Source organism: Polypterus senegalus, chromosome 9, assembly GCF_016835505.1.
Source record: "Polypterus senegalus isolate Bchr_013 chromosome 9, ASM1683550v1, whole genome shotgun sequence".
Lineage (NCBI taxonomy): Eukaryota > Metazoa > Chordata > Cladistia > Polypteriformes > Polypteridae > Polypterus > Polypterus senegalus.
In genome coordinates, this window is record NC_053162.1 from 71873321 (window position 1) to 71897534 (window position 24214).

General features: G+C 38.5%; 1 protein-coding gene and 1 long non-coding RNA gene across 2 annotated transcripts in view; one reads left to right on the forward strand and one right to left on the reverse strand.

Moving 5' to 3' along the window:
- Positions 1-2583: 2583 nt before the first annotated feature.
- The window catches only part of LOC120535419, a 56321-nt gene continuing 34690 nt past the window's right edge, over positions 2584-24214 (reverse strand). The window contains exons 3-4 of the long non-coding RNA XR_005634898.1: positions 10544-10691; positions 2584-2622 (exon numbers count right to left, since the gene is read on the reverse strand). This is a non-coding gene — a long non-coding RNA (uncharacterized LOC120535419). The remainder of the gene's footprint in view (positions 2623-10543; positions 10692-24214) is intronic.
- On the forward strand, positions 11226-17021 carry LOC120535418 (zinc finger protein SNAI2-like). The gene is made up of 3 exons (XM_039763252.1): positions 11226-11411; positions 14154-14771; positions 16306-17021. Exons 2-3 carry the CDS (start codon positions 14246-14248, stop codon positions 16479-16481), a joined length of 702 nt encoding a protein of 233 aa, XP_039619186.1. The 5' UTR covers positions 11226-11411; positions 14154-14245; the 3' UTR covers positions 16482-17021.

Genomic DNA, 24214 nt, shown 5'->3' on the forward strand with positions numbered 1-24214 from the left:
AGGCTGGTTCTTCTCAGGAGGTGATTCTTTAAATCAATGGGGACCCCGCTTCAAAACTCTTGCCGATATGTATGGAGGTGAAGATGAATGAACGTATGTCCTCCAGTAACACATGGCTTTTGATGGGTTAATATGTTGCTATGCAGGACTTCCAGTAATATTACTAATTATTATTATCACTTATTATTTTCATACATCCAAAATGTGGGTACATTTTCAATACCTATGTTCAGAGCATCTTTTGTAAAAAGGTCAAATATTAGCAACATAAAACTGTTTTTGTAAGACTGTTAATTACCTTTTTAATTTTTTCTACAATATTATAAACAAAATAAAAACTCAATTTTTCTTTTTGTAAAAACTTGATTGCTTTGTATGGATTGCAATAAAATTAATAAAATAAAAAATATATATATTAATAAAATCTTTATTTTTCTCCATTACATTTACAATTTGAATTTTTGGTTATTTTTGTATTGAAATGTAATCCAAAAGGAACAGTTTTATTTATCAGTTCTGTTGCATTTTTAAAAGTAAAAAAACAAAATTCTTAAGTTTAAATACCATAAAGATACATATGAAAAATGTTTATGAATGATTCAGAAAAAAGAATAAAAGTTTTTATACTCTGAATTTAAGATATGGTGACTTTTTTAAATATAAACAAAATTGTTTCAATAAGACTGCAAGAATGTACATAGATGACAATTTGGCAGCACAATCTATTGAAAAAATCTCACCATTTGCTTGTTGTTTATGTGCAAAATCTTAAAATAAATTTTCATTTTGATCTTTTTGACTGTGAATGTTTTAGTTTTAATCTTCTATGAATCTTTTCTCACTTCCAGTTACAAAATCGGTGCTTTCTTATAGGTGCATTATTTTGTCCATTACACCTTTGTTAACAAATCAAACATGCAGTATGTTGAGATTGGTACAAACTGCAGTTCATCCACGTAGTTTAGAATGTAGAATGAGGTTTGGTGAAGCTGCATTCTTGTTAAATCTGCTGTCTTAATGAGCCTTAGGTGCCTAGCAGAACGGGCAGTGCTCAGTTCTATACATCTGACGCAGCCAGTTGGCTGCATTTTAGCATAGTCACCAGTGCATTGCTTTCATCACCACAACCTCTTCAAATCTGTGTTTTTATAACTGGCTTTTGAGAGTTGCAACAACATCCTCTTGTTTATCTCTATCACAACTTAACAAAAAACAAAAAGAGACGTGCTTTTGAGCAGAAAAAAAAACTGACTGCTTTGTACATATTTTCGCTGCCACCTTTCTTATGTCAGAGTGCTCTTTCTTAATTAAATTTGAATACTTCCATCAGTAAGGGTTATGAAATATGGAATTGGAAAATGTGATTTCTGTGACAGTAGTAGGCCTGCATAATTACAAACTTGTTTTATGATGTGAAGATGAAATATACCATTTGCCTGGATGCATAGAAGAACATGAGATGTGTTCTTCCTTAAATGATGAACAGTATCTGTTTGGTAGGACCAAGATGTCCGTCTGTGTGTGTGGTTGGGGTTTGAGGTATGTGTTTTTTTTTTTTTGAAGACTTGCATGTAAACTTAGACAGGTCCATTTTTCATACATTGGTGCTTAGTTTCCTTAATGAGATAGAAATGCAGTGTATGCTTGTAAATTTTTCTACATTAAACAATTAAGATATTCTGCATTTTGATACTGACATGTTACTTAGTTATCTTGGTAATCAATATCAAGGCTTGCTTACAAGATTTGCATGAGCCACAGCTGTAACTAGTTTGTAACAAAACAATCATACCTCGCTGCATTGAAAATTTGGGAACTTGTGTCTGTTGGTACCTCTTTGCCATTTGTACACTAAGTTCCCTGCTTGCACACACCAGCCTAACCTTTGGTCATCCAAAAAGCAACACTTTTGTTTCACTGTAGTCTTTAGTCTTTAAACAAAAGTTTTACAGTCCAGAATGTTTAATGCAGACCTGGCTTGCTGTGTTCGTGTGTGCATTTTTGTGTTCTAACCTGGTTAAAAGCACTTGAACATGAATTCTGTGTGAATAAAATATTTTCAGATACATGAAGAAGTTAATTGCAAGATTTATTGGCAGTATTGCACAACAAAATGAAAATGTCATGGCTGATGACACTGATGTATCACAATTCTATATTCTTGCATCCAATCAACTTGCCATTAATTACTAAGAAGTGTTTTTGTAATTATATTAAACCAGTATCAGCAAACTGCATGATAACATGCAGTGAATACACTTGACTTGAGCATTCCTAGTTTTCATCCTCTTTCTCTGTACCTTTACCATTCGTTTGTTCAGAGGTTGTTCCGCTTGCTGTTTCCTGAGCAGCTCTTCTTTTCTCCACCCTAGCTGTCCATTTCTTCTCTTCTTTCATTGGCATCTTTTTGTGTTAAAACTGATTAAGTCAGTGTTTGTGTTGCAATTACTTAATACGTTTAAATTTTCACTTAAGCTGGCACTCAAGTCTTCAATCTGCCTCAAGAATGATTTAAGATACGTAGAGGTAGGGTAAGTGACGGTGAAGGTGGTAGGGAATGAGAGCGGCGCCCGTACACATGCACTGCACGGCCCCTCTGCTGGCCGCTGCTGAGAGCTGATTCTACAATAAAATAAAAGTAAAAAGAGAAATAAAAATTATCACCACAAAAGCGGACAATAGAGGTCATAAAGTATATATGTACCAAATTTCAGGTCAATAGATCAAATGATTTGCGAGCTACAGGTAATTTAATATCCTGGACAGACAAATGGACAGCCGCAGTAGCATGTTATATAAGAAGAAGATGTCTTAACAGTTTTACAAACTCTATATAATGTGAAGCACAGCATGAGCAAACTTGCAGTTATGTTGTGCAGTCTGTAGGTAAGATTTCAAGTGGTTGTGGATACTTTTTCCAAAATGTTCATTATTCTAATACAATGCTGCACATTGGTGTCAATTTAAATATCTAAATTAATTCATTATTTTCTTCTTCCTTAACACCTGACCCATCCGACAGGGATACTTTTGTGCCTGTAATTGTTTAAGCAGTAAAAAACACTTTGTGTACCTGCCCAACATACTCTGCAGTCTACGTCAGTTATTGGACAAACATCAGACCAAATTTTTCTACATACAAAAATGGAACAAAAGCACAAGTTAGTCCCAAAATATCAGCACTTTCTAATTGGAAAAGCTTTTGACTGGAACTACTGTTAACCATAAAGCCTGAAACACCATTACAGGTTCAGTCAGCTCACATGGGGTCAGGGTGTGCTCTGACTTGGATTATAATCTATAAGTGATCAGATGAGGAGTTGATAAAACTGAAGCAGTTGTATTAATTTATGATAAGTATTAGAATAAATGTGTGGAATATAATTAAATGGGAAAAATATTCCCTTGACTTGTCTTTTCTTGAAAAGGGGTTACTTTGTGTGAATTGGTGTGGGGTGTTTATGTACACTTACTTGAGGTGGCCCAAGTTTTTACATTTACTGTAATGTGTTCACTTGTGCAAAGGGATTTTAAATCATATTTAAGAAATTACACATGTGCAAATACTGGGGTGTGTTTTAAATATGGATGTGTTACCTTAATTGTACACTGATATGGATATTGGGTTACACAGAATGGTGTGTCAGTACAGTTTTAGGCTGGGTTAGAATTAAGGGAAAAGTGTGTGCTAATGTTGTCTCCATATTAATAAAAAATGAATGGAAGAGAATGTCAAGAAAAGAATAACGGCTGACTCCAGGACTGCAAGGTACAAGCTTTGAGGAAAGACTGCAGGAGCTGTACCTGTTCAGATTTAAGCAAATGGCGCTGAAGAAGACACATAAAAGAGGTGTTTAAAATTAAGAAGGGACTTCAAACAAAAACATGATGGCACGAGTCAACATTGGTGACAGGAAAGTCTTGCACAGATTTTAAAGTACTCCTTCACATGAGCTAGGAATGCATGAAATAAGTTATCCAGCAGTGCAGCAGGTAGCAGTACTTTTTGGACACTCATCTCCCCCCTTTGGTAAGAATTGGTTGAGCTGAATGGCCTCTTGTCAACACCTTGAAATTTTACAAAACGTAGCATTGCTTTGTTTTGTTTTTTTGCTTTTTTTCTAAGGATTTTTTATAACCATAAAACAAATTTTTAGGCCATAAATTTTCAGCATGTTCAGTGTATAACATGCCCATCATTACTGAATAAGACCTCAAAACAACTGAGGGCATCAAACATAAAATTGTATATTTTACACTGTGACAAACAAACATCAATAAGAAACATTAAGGCAAGATTGGAAAAGATGCAGAAAAAATAATAAACTGCAAACTAGTCAGATGTGTAAAACAGCCCATTGAGAAGGTTTAGCTTCCCTTAGAGTACAGACCTGTAGGGCAAAGTTTAGACAAGTCCTCTTAAAGGAAAAGGTACTTATTGTACAACCTCAGAAGTAAAAGTCAATATCTAAGGTGTGTAAAGCAATTCTTTTTAGAGAAAAGTGGAAACATATTACGAAGATTTTTTGGCCACATCCACAGAAGATGCATCTGGATTAAAACAGAAAAAAGGAGAAGAAAAGAACTTTAAACACAGATGCATGTTATATACTTTGGGTCTGTGTGCCATTGGCATGGGAAATACTGTGCAGTTGGAAGGAAGATTGAATTCAAATGAATTAAAAAAAAAAAGTCTTATAAACCAATGACCCAGAGTCAGTGAAGAAATTGAAGCAGAAACTGTTTTTCACCAAGACAAATTAAAACATACTGAAGATCTTGGCATGAAGTATTTACAGGATTAAAGTTCTGGAATTGCTTCATTGAGGTTCATTGATAAGAAGAAATTTTATAACATATCTGCTGCACTGACCTCAGCGTGGAATGGTGAAGTTCTGTAGCATAGGTCTCTTATTTCTGTACTGCAGAGTTTTTTTTCCTAATTTATGTGTCAGCAGTGGCACAAGCAGTAATCAAAGATGATTCAAACAGGATGCAATCTGATTACTTTTGGAAGCTGGATTTCTGCAGAATTCAGGCACTGCAAATATATGTTGCTTTGTGTTTCTTATTAATCCCTTTATGCTGTTTTCATCCTTCATGTGTGTTAATCATCCATCTTTAATCTAGATTATTATGAATTTTTACATGGAATTCCAATGTCTTCACAAAGTAACTACTATGTAAAACTGTTTCATCTGTTTGAAAAACTTAATATTTATTTGTCAAAGTAGTTCCTTAGGCAAAATTGAAATTGGTAGTTGTATAAAAATGAAAGTGCGAGATTACCTTTTTTGACACTAGATGGCAGACAAGCATTTCAACATTTACCTGATCCTATTAAAAAAGTATCATACTGTATGTATGCAATATACTATTAAATAACTATGTTTATTTGTAAAGCCAACTTTTTATGTTTTTTTAAGTATATATACTTCTTAGTAATATCTAACTCTTGCCTACCTGCTGCCCAACCTTCAGTCTTTACCTGGTGGTGTCCCCAATATGGCCCACAGGGAGAAGACCCAGAGGTATACCTAAGACATGCTAATAGCATTGTATCTCTGCTGGCCCAGGAAACATCTGAATATTCCTACTGACAATAGGGTGGCCTGTTCTGTCCAGCTTGCCAAGCTACACCCAAAAGTGGAATGAAAATAAAGAAGAAAACAAATAAAATTATTTAAAAAATAAATTATTAAATGATACTGAAAATTTTCCACTGTTCTAGTTGTTTTTTTTTAAATGTATACTAAAGTTTAATATGGGACAGGCTCCCTCTGACGACACTTCCTGGTGTAATCTATTCAGATACAGAGTTTTCTCACCTTTGTGTCACTAGTTAAAATGGTATTTCCCCTTCTTATCTTTCCACAAAATGCATTATTGTTTAGGAAAATGGCCTTAAATCCTTGGTCCAGCCACTGGCTGTGTAGCATTTACAGTACATGCTCTTCTCTTGCTTGTGTGTGTTTTCCTCTGGGTACTTAAGTTTATGTCCTACATTCTAAAGATGTTAGTGTTAAGTTAAATTGTAATGTAAATTCAGAATGGATGTGTTCATGCATGTGCTCTGCCATGCATACCTTGATCAAGAGTGGTTTCTGTCTGTCTGAACTCTAGTCCTTCCTACCCTGAATTGGACAAACCAGATACAGATAACATATGGATGGACAGAAGAATTGCTGATAGGCATTTACTAGGGCAACCACAGAAGACCATCAGTGACCCTGTGCTAAGTAGAATGGATACTACACCATAAATAAATCAGGAAGATGACATTTTAAAGCCATGTGGGACTTATGAAAATCTGAATCTACCTTTAAACCTCACTTTCTAAGCAATTTTATCTTCCATAGTTGAGCATCTGATGTTCAAAGTTATAAGGTTATCTAAAGATAAATGATTTGTATGATCCAATGTTCAATGATTTTTCTCCTTTCTATTCACATTGCAGTAAATAATTGTATCTGTTAAGTTATTATTATTTAATTCAGGATTATGCCATTGTAATGTTCTATTTTTTGAAAATAAAAGAAATGTGCACCTGGTCAGCCAAACACCAAAAAGGCAGGGAAGGACTAAAGTTCATTAATGGATGCACACATGAGCGTGTCTGTGAAGACTATGCTGATTCATCCTAAGCCAGTCTTCCTTTCCATTCCCCTAGTGGTGATCATTGTTTACCTGAATGATTGTGACATTTATAGTCCCATAACTTCACCGAAATCAGTTCATTAAGTTCTTTCTGAATCTCTTCATCTGGTATTTTACCCTTACTTAACTTCTTCTGCTTAAGACCTCTTTGTATTTCTTCACTGCAGCTCTGCCTTGCCTCAATAGTTCTGTTTGTGCTTAACTGTGCATTATATTTTTATATGTGTTCTATTGGAATGATCTGACAGACCTGCACACATATTTACAAAACAATAACCAGAGGTAAACATTCAAATTTTATTTTGATAATTTCATTTGGCTCAATTACAATGTAGATATAAGGATGAACATATGAAAAGACTGATTGAAAACGTTTTGAAGACTGTATCTGTCATTTCACTTATGAATTTCCCTTGAGTTTGAGGACCCTTTGTTTTTCAAAGTACCTTCCTTCAGACATACGTTTCTATAAGGGCAATAAAAAATTGTCAAAGATAGAAAAATGTCATCATCTTCAGAATAATCGTCGTAGTTTTCATCAAAACATATTTTTTGTGTAGTAAAGGAATCATCAGCTCACAGCTAAAAAAGAACCAAAGAGCTAAATTATTTAGCATAACATGTCAAGGAATAAACAGAGACCAGTCCTACTACCGGTGTACAGTTACAACATATTAAATCCCCCGCTACCAACACACACAAATTCAAAAATTTCAAAACCTTTCAGTCAACGATATGAGAACCTTCCAAAAATAAATACAATTTTGCAGAATAATTTTCATGGCATTGGGGGATGTGATTTTAGAGGCATTCCCTGCCTTATTATAAATACATTCTATTCATGACTGTTCGCCTTGTATTGTTTCTGTGCCTTCTGAATCTTATTCTTCTTCTTTAGGCTGCTCCCATTAGGGGTTGCCACAGCGGATCATCTTCTTCCATATCTTTCTGTCCTCTGTATCTTATTCTGTTACACCCATCACCTGCATTTCCTCTCTCACTACATCCACAAATAAACCTTCTCTTAGGCCTTCCTCTTTTTCTGTTGCCTGGCAGCTCTATCCTTAGCATCCTTCTCCCAATATACTCAGCATCTCTCCTCTGCTCATGTCCAAACCAGCACAATCTCGCTTCTCTGACTTTGTCTCCCAGCTGTCCAACTTGGGCTGACCCTCTAATGTACTCATTTCTAATCCTATCCATCCTCATCACACCCAGTGCAAATCTTAGCATCTTTAACTCTGTCTCTTGCTTTCTGGTCAGTGTCACCGCCTCCAATCCATATACCATAGCTGGTCTCACTACCATCCTGTAGGCCTTCCCTTTCAATCTTGCTGATATCTGTCTGTCATAAATCACTCCTGACACTCTTTTTCACCCATTCCACCCTGTCTGCACTCTCTTTTTCACCTGTCTTCCACAATCCCCATTACTCTGTACTGTTGATCTCAAGTATTTAAACTCATCCACCTTCGCCAACTCTACTTCTTGCATCCTCGCCATTTGACTGACCTCCCTCTCATTTACACACATGTATTCTGTCTTGTTCCTACTGACCTTCATTCCTCTTTTCTAGAGCATATCTCCACCTCTCCAAGGTCTCCTCAACCTGCTCCCTACTATCACTACAGATCACAATGTCATCAGCAAACATCATAGTCCACGGGGATTCTTGTCTAATCTCGTCTGTCAATTTGTCCATCACCATTGCAAATAAGAAAGGGTGCAGAGCCGATCCTTGATGTAATCCCACCTCCACCTTAAATGCATCCGTCACTTCCACCGTAGACATCACCACGGTCACACTTCCCTTGTACATATCCTGTGCAACTGTTACATACTTTTCTGCCATTCCCGACTTCCTCATAAAATACCACAACTCCTCTTGCGGCACCCTGTCATATGCTTTCTCCAGGTCCACAAAGATGCAATGCAACTCCTTCTGGCCTTCTCTAAACTTCTCCATCAACATCCTCAGAGCAAACATTGCATCTGTGGTGTTCTTTCTTGGCATGAATCCATACTGCTGCTCACTAATCATCACCTCACTTCTTAACCTAGCTTCCACTACTCTTTTCCATAACTTCATGCTGTGGCTCATCAATTTTATCCCCCTGTAGTTATTACAGTCCTGCATATCCCCCTTATTCATAAATATCAGCACCAGTACACTTCTTCTCCACTCCTTAGGCATCCTCTCACTTTCCATGATTCCATTAAACAATCTGGTTAAAAGACTCCACTGCCATCTCTCCTAAACACCTCCATGCTTCCAGAGGAATGTCATCTGGACCAACTGCTTTTCCATTCTTCATCCTCTTCATAGCTGTCCTTACTTCCTCCTTGGTAATCCATTGCACTTCCTGATTCACTATCTCCACATCACTCAACCTCTTCTCTCTCTCGTTCTCTTCATTCATCAGCCTCTCAAAATACTCTGGATTCCATCTGCTCAACACACTCTCCTCACTTATGAGTATGTTTCCATCTTTGTCCTTTATCACCCTAACCTGCTGCACATCTTTCCCAGCTCTGTCTCTCTGTCTGGCCAATCGGTACAGGTCCTTTTCTCCCTCAACTCAAACTTACAGTCTTTCTTTTTCAACTTTCAACATTTGATCTTTCACTCTGCCCTCACTCTCTTCCTCTTCTTGATCTCCAACGTCATCCTACAGACCACCATCCAATGCTGCTTAACTACATTTTCCTCTGCCACCACTTTGCAGTGTTCAATCTCCTTCAGATTGGCTCTTCTGCATAGGATGTAATCTACCTGTGTGCGTCTTCCTCCACTCTTGTACGTAACCCTATGTTCCTCCCTCTTCTTAAAATACATATTCACCAAAGCCATGCCCATCCTTTTGGCAAAATCCACTATCCTCTGACCTTCTTCATTCCTCTCCTTGACACCATACCTACCCATCACCACCTCATCTCCTCTGTTCCCTTCACCAACATGCCCATTCAAATCCACTTCAATCACCACTTTCTGTCCCTTGGTTACACTGTTCATCACTTCATCCAACTCACTCCAAAATCTTCTTTCTCATCCACTGCACACCCAACTTGCAAGGCATATGCACTAAAAATATTCATCATCACACCTCCAATTTCCAGCTTCATAATTATTACTCTGTCTGACACTTTTTTCACCTCCAAAACACTCAACATACCGTTCCTTCAGAATAACCCCTACTCCACTTCTCTTCCTATCCATACCATGATAGAACAATTTGAATCCACCTGCCCTTACTCACCTTCCACTTAGTCTCTTGTACGCGCATCATATCTGCTAACTTTCTTTCCTTACCAGTCATACTGTCAACATTCAAAGTTCCTACCATCAGTTCCACTCTCTTTACCTTCCTCCTCTCCTCCTGCCTCCGGACACGTCTCCCCCCTCTTCTTCTCCTTCGGCCAACAGTAGCCCAGTTTACGCCAGTATAGTTGATTTGGCAAGATTTTACACCGGATGCCCTTCCTGACGTAACCCTACCAATTTGGTACCGGCACAAAGAAACACACTGGTTTGTGCATCCCCTGTGGCTGGGTCTTCTGTGCCTTCTGATTACTCAACTTTAGATTATTACTTGAAACCAACATCTGAATCATCGATTGTTTTCTTCTTCTCCTTATTATTCTTTACACTTATATAACGCTTTTCTCACTAGACAAAGCGCCCTCGACACTAACAGTAGATCTTCGTACTGGAAGACAGCAGTACTACTACTGCGCCACCTCCGTGGATTTGTGAGCTGGGTTACAAAAGTATGTTGTTCGTCAATAATTAAACGTACAAGGTCATTGGTTCCCTGCAATATTTGTAAACGAATAAAGAAATGTATATAATAGATTTGAAAACACGACAATATTGAGGGTGTCTCACCTGATCATAGATTTCACATTTCCTTTTAATCCAAGCCTAAAGGTGACAATTTTGAAGTGAGAATTGAGGGGGGGAAGCTGCTGGTACATAAAAGTCAGTCGTTCAGGGCCAGACCGTACCCGCCAATTGACTTGGGATCCACACAACCCTAACGAAAAACCAAACATAAGAAGACAGGTAGATATATACAAAGGTGAACAACGCGTATTAAATTATTATGCGCGGCTATAAATGTGTTTCATCAAACTAAATACAAATAAAAGAACATTAGAACATTTTGACAAAAACAAGCTGTTCAGCCCAACAAGCTCTTCAATACTACTCACTTAATTTCTCTAAGGAGAAAAGAAAGTTCTAAATCATACAGTTCTCGTTATTACCGGAGGATTTTGACTTTTCACTTATTAAATACACTAACGTGGTGTTGTATTTGCGCCATCGCGTCGACTTTAGTGTGCTTGCCAGTTGGGACGAAATTCCCACACTTTATCCTGCGCGCGGGCTGCACCTGTTTTGGGAAGTATGCCAACAGGCACGCCGAAGTTTCGCCCCGTATACTTGTCCTTTCACCCCAATTGGTCCGCTGGAGGTTTATGCTAATCAGCACTGATCCTTTCTGCACCTGACTCGTTTTTACTCTGCTGGAGTATATGAAGCCAAGGCAGGCAGGGGATACCCGCTACTGATTCATCCTCCTACTCATCTGATTTCAACCGGCAGGGCTGTTCTGTGCCTCCTGTTACTGTGGTTCTTTCAGCGGACAGAAAACGAAGCGAGATACAACAAAATAAAAAATGCCACGGTCTTTTCCGGTAAAGAAGCACCTGAATTAGAAAAAGCCAAATTATACCCGGATGCGCAAAAAAAGGTAAGGATCGATTTAAGGGTGGTTCATTTCAAGCTGAATGCGTCTAATTTAACGTGACAACTTTCTGAATGATGACCGAGCTTATGCTCAAACTCTCAGTGGAACAAATCCACATAATTCTCTCTGACGTGCTGAAAAAAATCAGGTCGCTGTGTTACCATTACAGTGGGACGTCTTGTTTTACTTTAGTTTTACTATAAGATCTTCTTTTTAAAAAATTCTGAAATAAAAAAAAAGTTTCTGCTTGCATACTGCAAACGCTGCAGGAGTTCAGCAGGTGCAAACTCTCTTCACAAAAGCTGGTCTCACTGGGGCAGCTTGCTTTGGGAATCTCCAGGGCTCTGTTAACCGACCCGAAGAGGCTGATCCGCAGCTATTTGGGGGCCTTTTTTCACATATAACGCTGGGAGAAACACGTTTTGTACACATTTCGTTCATTGTGCTTGCTTTATTTTTTCTAAAAAATAGTTTTGAAATAAGGAACAGCAGAAAACCTTCACTGATTTACAGAAGGGACGCTTTGAATTACTATAGTAGTTCAGGGAGCTCGACATAATTTATGTTTGATTCTGCCAATGGTTATGTCTTTGGGGAAAATTCTCACCTATAAAAAGAAAAAAGTCTAATAAAAAAGAGAGACGAGCCATTCTGTAGAGATTTATAAAATTTGTCTTTATTAGGTTTTCTTTTTATAGGTAAGAAAACCTTTGCCACAAATCCTGATAATTGGTCATCTGGTTAAAGCCAGATTCATATCGTCTATAGTTTCTCATAAAATTCTTAAATGAAAAAAGCCTAATTTTAACCATGCATGTTGTAACAATAGTGCTCCGTTATTACTAAATGAAATCTTTTTCCACACTCGAGGGTCCCAATACGCAACACTGAATGTACATATCAAGCAATAGACTGGACTTTTTTTTTTGCCTATATGCTAAATCAATGTCACTCAAAGTATTTTTTGCCATTTTGAATAAATGGTCAGTTTCATAAGTCTCCCTACCTCTTCTATTCTTACCAGGAATAATGTTATGCTGTGAATGTGCACGATGGCACTATGGTCAGTGACAAGTCCAGATCTATTAAGTAAGTGGTCAACGTACATCTTAATCTGCGCAAGAAAATGCATGCATTACATTCATCCATCCATCCAATTTTCAACCCGCTGAATCCGAACACAGGGTCACGGGGGTCTGCTGGAGCCAATCCCAGCCAGCACAGGGCACAAGGCAGGAACCAATCCTGGGCAGGGTGCCAGGGTAGTGGGGGAATGAGAGAGGGTGGTATTGTCCAAAAATGTGTCCTCAAATACGCTGTTATGTAGGTTAAATCTTTATATACTACTAGCAGATTACCCAGTGGCTTTGCTCACTGAGTGGAAGGGAAAAATGTGTGGCTCTAATGAGGCAATGGCATTAATGACCCAATTATATGATAGATTTGCCCCTGCATTTTAAATGTCGGCATAAAGCCAGACTCCTTAGTAGCAGGCATAGTGCCAAACGATGTCATCTGAAAACACGAATTGTATTTTCTAATGTTCTGTAGAAAATTAGTTGAATGTGGATTTGCGCCAGAAATAAGAGACAACAACAGTTCAGGTGGATGGTTTAAAGGTGTTAATTTCACCTTGCCGTCCGAACAACACATCCCACGTGATTCAAATGTAACCCTCTGTGCTTGGCAGTACTCACACATGATGTCCATTTCTCCTATTGTAACTTTTGGATGTAGGTAATAATCTTTTTCAATGTTATAATTGAATCCCTCCATATACAGACCCTGACGCCTGTGTGACGTGGTAGCCTGTGAATACTGCATCCGTCAAATTCAATTCTGTTCAGCACGTTGTTCGGCTGTTTGTGAGGCCCTCAACTGTGATTGTCGTATACGTTGATCAGCGAGCCTGCAAGCCTTCTCTCTCGATCTGCTTCTGTCTCACTTTGTCTGTGTAACCTGACTCCTGTGGTCATACGTATGCACGTTGTTCGGGTGTTTGTGAGGCTGTCAATTGTGATTGTCATATACGTTGATCAGCGAGCCTTCTCTCTGGATCTGCTTCTGTGTCAATGTGGTCATACGTAATTTCCGTTTCAAACACAAAAAGAATTTTATATATACAGTATATACTGTAGATTCCACACAAAACATTAATCCTAATGTCACAAACTTTGGGTACCTATTCTGGTATAAGTAATGACGTTGTGACCTGAATAGCTGAAAGGAATCACTCAATACATATAAAGACAGAAAACTCAACCAGAGAAAAATCATGACAGTATAAGGTATGGAGTAAGGCAGCGTCATCTCTGCTGCACCATGAGCAGCACTGAAGGATGCCCCCGTGACCAGTGGTCTCAGTAATGTATACAAAAGAATGTGAGCACTAGCAACTAGAGGTTGTATGTGAGTGGGTCCTGTAATGACCGGGCCATCCAATTCAGTTTGGGGTTTTCCGCCTTGTACCTGATGGTGCAGAGAAAGCTCCAGTCCTTGTGACTAATTGGATTAAGTCAGTGGGAGAACACAATGTTATGTAAATCAGGGTTGGGGCTGTGATTGATTGTACAAGAAACATCATTACCAAGGGCTAAAAGTGCAGACTTTAAATGCTTGTTAAGGTTGAGGACACTCCTGCTGATACATTCAGATTTTTTATTCACCAATAATTGCATGCTTCACTGTAATATAACCCAATTGTAAAGTAACATTCATGTTATTCCTTGCTTTTTTTCCTTTCAGAAACACTTTTCCAAAGACCTTTGAAAGCTCTCTAATCGCTCACATTTCATATGGTGAGTTCCCACCAAATACTGCTGGCATTGAATCTATGAATGCCCAGGCGCGGAGCCCATGTGTCTCCACAGGCTCAAATCACAAGTGACATGCAGGTCCATTATGCAGACCCAGCTAGAGCTGATCAACCTGCTGACTCTTGGCAGCATTTCAAAGTAGGCAGTGCTGCTCTCCGAGATACTCTTAGCAATCTGAACTGTACTCCTTTCCAAATCTGCAGAAGTGGGATGAGCTGTGCTACAGAACCGTTTAAAGAGAACTGTAGTCTCCCAGGGCCCATCCCACCATCGGAGCATAGAGATCTTCACATCAGTGTCCAGGGCAAATTTCAATGCTTTGACTGCCATAAGGCTTATTACACGTTTTCTGGTCTGGCCAAACACCGACAGCTACAGTGTGAGTGGCATTGTCGCAAGTATTTCAACTGTAAGTATTGCGACAAGGAGTATGTCGGCCTGGGCGCACTGAAGATGCACATCCGCACACACACACTACCATGTGTGTGTAAGCTCTGTGGTAAGGCCTTCTCTCAACCCTTGCAAGGACATATCCGCACCCACACAGGTAAGATTTTGTAGCTTATATTATAATAACCTGCAATGTATCCTTTACGGACATGTTTCAGATATTAATATGATGTCCAGTGAAGAGTACTTTTGTAAATATAATGAACATCTGGGAAACAATGAATACTTAAAAAAAATAAATAAATAAATGTTAACACAGAGTAGTGGCATGCTGATTTCTGTCAACCTTGGAGCATACAGACCCTGCTTAAAATTCTGAACAACAGTTCAATGTCAAACTACCTGCAACTGCCAAAAATATCTAGCAAAGAAAAATATATCCATCTATCCATACATTATCCAACCTGCTATGTCCTAACTACAGGGTCATGGGTGTCTGCTGGAGCCAAACCCAGCCAACACAGGGCGCAAGGCAGGAAACAAACCCTGACAGGGCGCCAGCCCACCGCAGAAGAAAAATATATAGCTGTGTATTTTATAGAGCAACAAAATGAATGCCACACGTTAATGAGCACTTGAATTGTTTTCATGTTCAATGATATTCATTGAAAAGCTGGCAATGAATGGTGACTTTTAACACCAATGTCTACAATAGCACATTCAAACATTTTGTACAGAAACTCTGCAGAGGGTGGTAATACATTTCTAATACTGTAATAGGAAATGTTGTTAAAGAATCTTGTGATTCTATTTGTTTCCTTTTGTCCTGAGCTCATACTAGGTGGGCATGGCAGGTATGGACTGTGTCAGGGATGCCAGGGGCGACGACCCAGCCGGGACGCCTTGAAGGACCGGAAGTGGGCGTGCGCCCATCTGGGATCACATGGGGGCCGCCATCCTGGTTGCTTTGGGGGCCACGGGTAGAGGGCTTGGAAGCCCAACCCTGTAGGGACCCGTGGTTACCGCCAGGGGGCACCCCAATGCCTTGGGAACCCTGAACCTCAGCACTTCCGCCACACCAGGAAGTGCTGGGGGGAAGAAGAAGAGGGACACCCGGAGAGCTTCCGGGAGAACAGCCGGCATTTCCACCACACTGGGGCTTGTCCAGGGGGGAATGCCGGGAAGCACCTGGAGCTCATCCGGGACCAGATAAAAGGGGCCGTCTCCCTTCATTCAGGGCTAGAGTCGGGTGGAAGAAGGACAAAGCAGAGAGAGTGGAGGTGGCCCGAAGGAGAAGGCATTGTGTGTTGGCCAGGACTGTGTTGGGGTTTGTGTGGCACTTGAACATTGTATATATTTGTGTATAATAAACGTGTGGTGATGATTTACAACATGTCCGCCTGTCTGTGTCCAGGCTGGGTCCACAACTGATAAATGTAGTTATCCATCCATTCATTTATCAAACGTACTTAATCGAAGTCAGGAAGTAGGGGTTGGAGCTTAACCCAATAAAGAAGGAACCAATTCCTGATGGGATACCAGTCTGACTAAAGTAGTTAATCTTATATAAGTTGATTCACTTTATTTCTGTAACTGGCTATAAAGAAGGAATATCAATTATACATGTTTAGAAACTAAACTCACAATTGCACTGTTTAAAAAGAGGCTTAATTCTCCCATTGCCATTTTAGGAGAGAAGCCCTTTTCTGGTCCTCGGGCATTCGCAGATTGCTCCAACCTGCAGACTCATTTTGATGAGAAGAAGTATCAATGTAAGATTTGTGCAAAGACCTTCTCCAGGATGTCTTTGCTCTCAAAGCATTCTGTCCACTGTCCTGATTCTGTCGCTGCACACCCCATGTCCTAGGGAGTTGAGCTTTGTTCATGCACTTTTGGGTTGGCTGGATGGCATCAGCTTACTGAGAACAAGAATCCAATCAGCTTTTGAAAAGGGCAGTAATCTGATGAGAAGAATATTGAAGGAAATTGGTGAGCATTTTAAAGGAATATATTTGTTTTCACTAGACTTGCATCCCTAGCACATGTTTAAAGTGTTTCTTTGTGTGTGGATGCAGATTTTATTTTAATTCTGAAGCAAACATTAATTTCTAGAGGAATTGTAATTTATTAGCTATAGCAGGCTTGTTGTTTAAGGGAAAACTTGACATTCTAGATTTTAATCAATGGAACAATTTTCCATGCACAGTTTCCAGACATTTCCTGAAAAGGAAAAATGCTGATACCATCTCCAGCTCATCCTCAGTGGTGAAAGTTAAACATTTAGACTCTGAGTACTTAGAAAAAGCTACATAAAAATGAAGATGCAAAACAACTCAAGAACATGAAACAAAGCAGCATTTCTCAACCTTAAAGTATTTGCAACCCGAGTTTTCATAACAGTTTTAATCGCGCCCCCCCCTAACGTTTTTTTTTAAAAGAGCCCACTAATATCAATTTGTTGTTTTTTAATTAATGATATATCATAGATGCATATTTTATTATACCTACTTAACTTTTATCGACATTTATCTAACTCTATATATTTATTTTTCTAGTATCAGAATGCAGTTTAAGTTCATTTGTTTTGGTTTCAATAGATATATTTTTCATATTTTTGATTCTTGTTTTCTTCACATCTTTGCGTTCTCCTTTTTGTTACTTCGCACCCCCCTAGTGGGGCCCGTCCCACAGTTTGAGAACCACTGACACAAAGGATGGCAATATCAAGTACTAAAACATGAATGTCAATTTCCCTAAATTTGTGTAGTACTGTTTACAAATGCCTGCAGTGGGCTGCCTTACGCCCTGTGTTGGCTGGGATTGGCTCCAGCAGACCCCCGTGACCCTAGTTAGGATATAGCGAGTTGGATAATGGATGGATGGATGTTTACAAATGCTTATGTTAATGACTGATCTATGACTGAAGCTACTCACAATGGGTTTGGTTACAACATTGATTTACTTTGCACTACAAAGAGTTTCCTCAGTGTGTGTTGTGCCATAGAAATTAAACCAAATGTATCCTTATTAAACAGTTTTGCACTGCCTGACCAATGAATGTACTTTAAGCAATAACTTTTGTGATTTTGTTTTTGTTAATGGCAAATTTACATTGGGATTCTAAAATCAGATGTGTGGGCAAAGTCAAATATTTAATGATTATTATACAACAGGTGCTATTTGTACCATATATTGTAAAACACACATACATTATATGTATGTATCCATATCTGAGTGTGTATTGTCTAATTCCATTAACTCATTACATAGTCAACTAGCATCTGGCAAGGCAGAAACCAACACTGGATGGACCAATGGTGCATCACAGAGCACACGCATGCCTACTCCCAAACTCCCTCATATTGTCACTAAACAAACCTAAACATGCATGTTTATATAATGTAGAATAAAGCTGAAGCACCTGGAAACATCTGCAAACACTACATACTGAGCGGCCAGATCTGGAACTAAGCTTTGGTCACTGGAGATGTTAAGCTGCAAAACTAATCACTTTGCCATACAATAAATACACTTTGATCAACTTCTGCTCTAAACTGTCTCAGTTTCTGCTCTGCGCACATACCCGCTGCTTATCATGACCCTAACAATGAGAAAAATTATTTATAAAATGTATGTAATATAATATTACATCTATTCATTTTTTAAATTATTTTAGGTTTCTATTTCTTTATCATCCAAGCAGTACATACCTGATATCTGCTCGGCCAAAACTATTTTAAAAAGTAAATTTATTTAACATGGATATATTTGGGGATTTAGAAGGAATTCAAGGTCCACACAGTCACAGGAAGAACAAATTCCTCAAAGACAGCTATTCATTCATCTATTTTATAACCTGCTTATCCATTTCAGAATCCTGGAGCACACATATCTGACTATATACTAAACAGCATCATATTCTAAATTTGATATAATAGTAAGTATAAAAGTTAGAATCAAATTACTTATTTAGTAAGAGTAGCTGCTTTTTTTTTTTTTTTAAATCTTATTTACCATTCTATATTAAAAATAAGGAAGAATTGAAACAAAGGAAAAGCCTTAAAGATCTGTAGTTATCATAAAATTCAGATGTTATTCCAAGCAATGGAGCACTCACAGCAATAATCATTTATATGGTGCCTCTGCTACTCCCTTGCAATGCTGAGTTTTGTCAAATGAAACCACATTTAAACAATCTGTTTATAATAATGCCCCTGTTTGAGTACCTGTGCTTAAATGATATGATCTGGATGTTTACTGTAAACCCTTTCTGTAGCATAGTGGAAGAGGGCTAATGAGCTTTTTCTTTTTCCTAATTTTCTTTTGTAAAAGTTTGTACAACTGAAGCCCATATTCCATTTCCCAGTGGTTTAATCCAACTTGGGGCCACAAGGTTTGGAGCCTATCTTGGTAGCAAGGCAGAAGTCCTCTCTGGGCAGGGTGCTAGTCCATAATGGAACACATTCTCTCTCTCTCTATCTCTCTCTGTCTCTCTTACACATGATCCAAATCCACTTGCACCCTGTCAAAGCCACCAGTCAAACTAACCTGCGTGTCATTAGATTGTGGGAAAGAAAATGAAGTGCCCGGAGGAAAACCTCCAAAGGGCATGAATAGAATTTCAAACAAAAAGACCAAAATTAATGTCTACGTGCCACTATAACATTACTTTTATTGGATTTCATATATTGAGGAATTATCATTGACTGGTCAAACAAATGAGTGGCATGGTGGCGCAGTGGGTAGCATTGCTGCCTCACAGTTAGGAGACCTGGGTTCGCTTCCCGGGTCCTCCCTGCGTGGAGTTTGCATGTTCTCCCCGTGTCTGTGTGGGTTTATTCCTGTTTCCCCCCACAGTCCAAAGACGTGCAGGTTAGGTGCATTGGCAATTCTAAATTGTGTGTGTGTGCACCCTGCGGTGAGCTGGCGCCCTGCCCAGGGTTTGTTTCCTGCCTTGCACCCTGTGTTAGCTGGTATTGGCTCCAGCAGATCTCTGTGACCATGTAGTGGGATGGATAATTGATGGATGGTCAAACAAATATAATTAAACATCAAATGAACTGAATTTTCTATACTGCTGCATTTTTACAGACTGGATCTTTGTTTCTGTTTTTGTCATAAATGAGCAGTCAAGAATCCTAAAGACCTAGTCAATGAAACTATTATAGGGGTTTCATGTAACAGTGTTGTGCACTACAGTATACATAAGATATTTGGCCAACTGGTCAAAAATGGGCACAATGTATCATTCATTTTACGAAACGCCTCTGTCAAAAAATCAAATGGAAAGCACGAATGTTTGATAATGGGCATTCAGACAAAAAGCTTGTTTAACAAAAATGCAAAACTTCATGTTTTTTCTATAAAATGTGTGAGTCCTGCTAATATGTGAATGGAAATAATCAGGCAGTGAGAATAAACCTTCTGTCGACACCATTATCTCTTTGTCCGTGTTCTGATATAACTCAGCTGGAGATTGTTTTCTACTGTACTGAAAGGTAATCAATAAAGCAAGAGTCATTCCATGTCAAATCAACCAATGGCCCTGCACTTCAGACTCAAAAAATTCTGAAAAAATTACCAGGTGTAACCATGTAATCAGGAGACACCCTGTAAAACTTTTTTGATGTAAGATCAATACTTTTCAAGATACAGCCAGTTTAACGAGGAGAGAGGGGTATTGATTTTATCCGGACTCAAGAACTAAACCGCTGAGCAGTCTCAGACATTGCATGCTGGCACATTAAATGGTATAGCATGTGACAAAATTAAAACATTTGGTCCAGATGACCCTGCATGGTCAAAGCAGCCCCTTGAAATTGACCAAAATTTAATTTGAGTTTTTGGATTAACTATGTTTAGGCCTCAGAAACACATATTTGTAACCAAAATAGACTTTTGATTTTTTTCCCTCTTATTCAAATAACTATATAGGCTTTCTAAAAAAAAAACAATAAATGGCAAAGTAACTGTATCAGGGTTTGAACAGAAGATCTCTAAAATCCAAAAAATCATTTTGGATTTCATTTTCAGTGCACCCTAATGGCATATGAGAATGTGCACATAATTTTTTAAATGTTTTTTATTTATTCTATATTGTTCCGTCTTCCTCAAAACACAAACCATACTTTTCTCATCCAAATCTTTCATGTTTCTTTTCCATCCTAAACATAGGTTGAAAGCGCCATGTGTCAGTAATTGAGTTTTCAAACAGTAAGTTATTAAAAATGTCAAACTTTTTTTTCCATATCAATTGACAATGTCCTATCTCATGTTATCGAACAGAGAATGTGATTCTCCATGGCCAAAAGAGTACCTGTTATTCGAGAATGCCACTGGGTGTCTGGTGAAGACCATCAATTGACTGTCCAGATATTAACCACTGAAGCAGCAGCTGAGATTCTGCCCTCTCACGATCACAAACCCTTGATGAATCAGATGCATCCCTTACATTAGACCAGTGCCCTATTGGAGGCTATGTGGGGTGTATGTATGATGAAAACAAGTTGGATTGCTGTAATTCGTAGCATGAGTGAAGTGGAATCAGACATCCTGATCTCTTTCATGCATCCAAACTTTACTCCACAGTCTTTCCATTGACCGTCTAGAGATGTTATTTGTTGGGTGCCATTACAGTGTGTCTTTGCACTGCTTAGTCACCTACAACAGTCACTGGGGGCAGTACCATCTTAAAGACAAAGATGCCCTGCACTCAGTACTTCGATTGAAACAAATTAAATAGGTCACATTCCTGCTGCTGCAATACCAAGATGTTAACATTTGATTATAACTAGTGTTGTATTTAATGATAAATCAAGCAGCTGTTGTTTGTGTGTTGTGCTTAATGTGCCTTTGGTGATTTATTTTTTTCTATTAATCCTACACCTAAGTTAGTGATGAAGAACTTCATGATAATCATTGCTGACAAATGGTGAATTTAACCCATGTTTAGAATGGAAAGTAATAATGAAAAATTCACATAAGAAAAGTAAGACTTGTTTTTTGAGAAAGGGACCATGTAGCATACAGGAAAAATAATTTAAAAATGCTTTGTACATTCCCAAAGTGCATTAAACTGGTCTGAAAACTGGACCCAAAATGATTTTTTCACATTTGACAGGTTTACTGGTCAAACCCTGACAGTTTCTTGTTTGTTTCTAATCTTTTGAAAAGCCCTGTGTAGGTTTCTAAACATGGAAAACATTTCAGTGGGCTGTATCAGTTAGAAGTATGTTTTCTGAAAGCCTGAACATGGCACAGCCAAAGATGCAAAATATTTTCTTTACATTTTTGAAGGACTGCTCTTACCACGGGGTGTCATCTGGACCAAATATTTTGATTTTGTTACCTACTATACCTATAAAGGTGCCAGTAAGCAAAATCTGAGCCTGCTAGGTGGTTTAGTTCTTGAGATATGGTATTGTGAAATTGCTGAAAAAACTAAAGCCATGTCAAATTTGACACACCTCTCCCCTCACAAAATTAGCTGTATCTTGGAAAGTTTTGATCTTAAAATAATTTTGCAGGGTGTCTCCTAGATAACATACTGTAGATACAGCTGATTTTTTTTGTTTCCAGAAATTGTTGAGAATGAAGTGCATGGGATTTCTGGAAAATTGGTCGATTTGAAATTGAATAAGCCACAAATATTTTGTTAGTTTTTAATGTGTTCTTGTTGTCTTATGGTCACCTGTGGTCTTCTTATTTGACAGGAGTGATTACAGATAAAAATATTCTTTTTTTCACTTTCAAAAAGAACAAATCATCATAGAGCTTTTACTGTATGAACAGTAAAGCAGATATATGGATGAGCTGGCTTTGCAATCAAAGGAAGCCTGTTCACCTAAAGCACACTATAATTTCAAACTGAACACTTGATATCCAGGATTGCTCCTTGGACTTTGAGAGTGAAGTCGTCCATTAGCAAAAACCAAAACAAAAGTGCTAAAACAATTTAAACACATAAACAAGTAGAATTTCTAACTAGGATGAATTGGCAAATCTAAATTGATGACTGTGTTCACCCTGCGATGGGCTGGCACCCTTTCCAGGGCTTGCCCCTGACTTGCATCCGATACCTTCTGGTGTAGGCAGTCCTGCTTTACTGTAACACTGCTCTTGGTTTTAGAGAATGGCTGGATGGAAGGATAGGCTATAGAAAAATCATGTTGGTTGATTTTTAACATGAGAAATAAATGGAAAGAAATTTGAGTTCAAGTTAGGTGATGAAAAAGTAGGAAAAAAGGCATAAGACCTCATTGACCTGGTTAGTGACTCTGAGTGCACTTCTTAACTTGCCAGTTTCCTAATAATAAAACCATCATTTTCAATGCACTTTTGATTTTTTGTAAAGTTCCTTTGGATACTGTGATAGCACTTGAGCAGCTTCACTGCAGAACATCTGTTTCAATCGCTGTTACTGAACAGCTTGTAATTAATTAATTTGGAGCCTGGGACACAGGCTTGAGCACATGTTACACACTGTATAAAAGGGATGTAGTGGGGAGTGTGGCCCAAGTCCCACACCTCTTCTTTTCCCTGTTTACAGGAGTGTGTGCAACGAAACATTATGTATATCATTTTTCTTCAGCTAATTAATATTACTACACAAAGCAGCTGCAGTGAATGGAGAAGAGAATTTTATGAGTCTAAATAAAACCACAATGTTTCTCATTTGTAATGGGGCATGGAAAATCTTATTAAATATATCTTGTTTATTGGCAGGTGGAGCTTAGCCAGCTGTACAGAGTAAGGGCTCTGCGCCATCTCTTGGGCTACTGTTGGTGTGTGGGCATTTGGGGGTTGAGTAACAAGGCGAAGAGCCTTCGCAACTCCATAGTTTCCAGTCACTCGGCACAAACATCGCAGTGACAGCTGAGGCTTTGCTCGATTCAGGCAGACCTCTGTGCTTAAGCCTTCTTGCTGCTCTTTAAGACAATGAATGAATGAATGAATGATCAGAATGCATTATTCCATTCACATTAATTTATTTCTAAGCTTCCAGACTCCTTGGAATATAGGCATGTATGAAATAAAATGTCTTATTTTGTTCTTCTGCATTTGCAAAGGTTTTAAAGGCCTGGTTCTAGTCAAATGACTTTTGCAGCATGCAGTTCATTGTGCAGTTGGCAGTCACTTTATTCAAGTGTACATTCTCATTCCATACCTCTGGCCCGTTAGATCTGAATATCACTAGGAAAGCTGAATGAAACATTTTAATTGTGTCAGATTGTGTCTTCACTTACATGACACTATACAGTTCATTAGAGTCAGATTCAACACCCCTCAAAATTGTAAGGCCAGATTGAGCTGCTGCAAATACATGAAATGTGGAACACTACAGCCAATCCGACTTTGACATGCCCGAACAGAGGATAAAGAAACTGAAGCATACCCCACCTACACTGGGTACAATGCTGGAAAATCACATTTATGCACACATGAGCTGTATTGTCATCTATCTATCTATCTGGCTCAAAGAGTACATCAATAATCACTGCAGGTAAACACTGCTTAATAGAAAAACATTCTTCTTTAAAAGACAAATAGACAATAACAATAGACATGCAGGTGTCCAAACCATCACAACAATAGTTTCCT

Coding starts and splice junctions, on each gene's coding strand:
- LOC120535418 (XM_039763252.1), top strand. CDS start 14,246: ATGCCCAGGCGCGGAGCCCATGTGTCTCCACAGGCTCAAATCACAAGT. Junction 14,772..16,305: donor ACATATCCGCACCCACACAG/GTAAGATTTTGT, acceptor TTGCCATTTTAG/GAGAGAAGCCCTTTTCTGGT.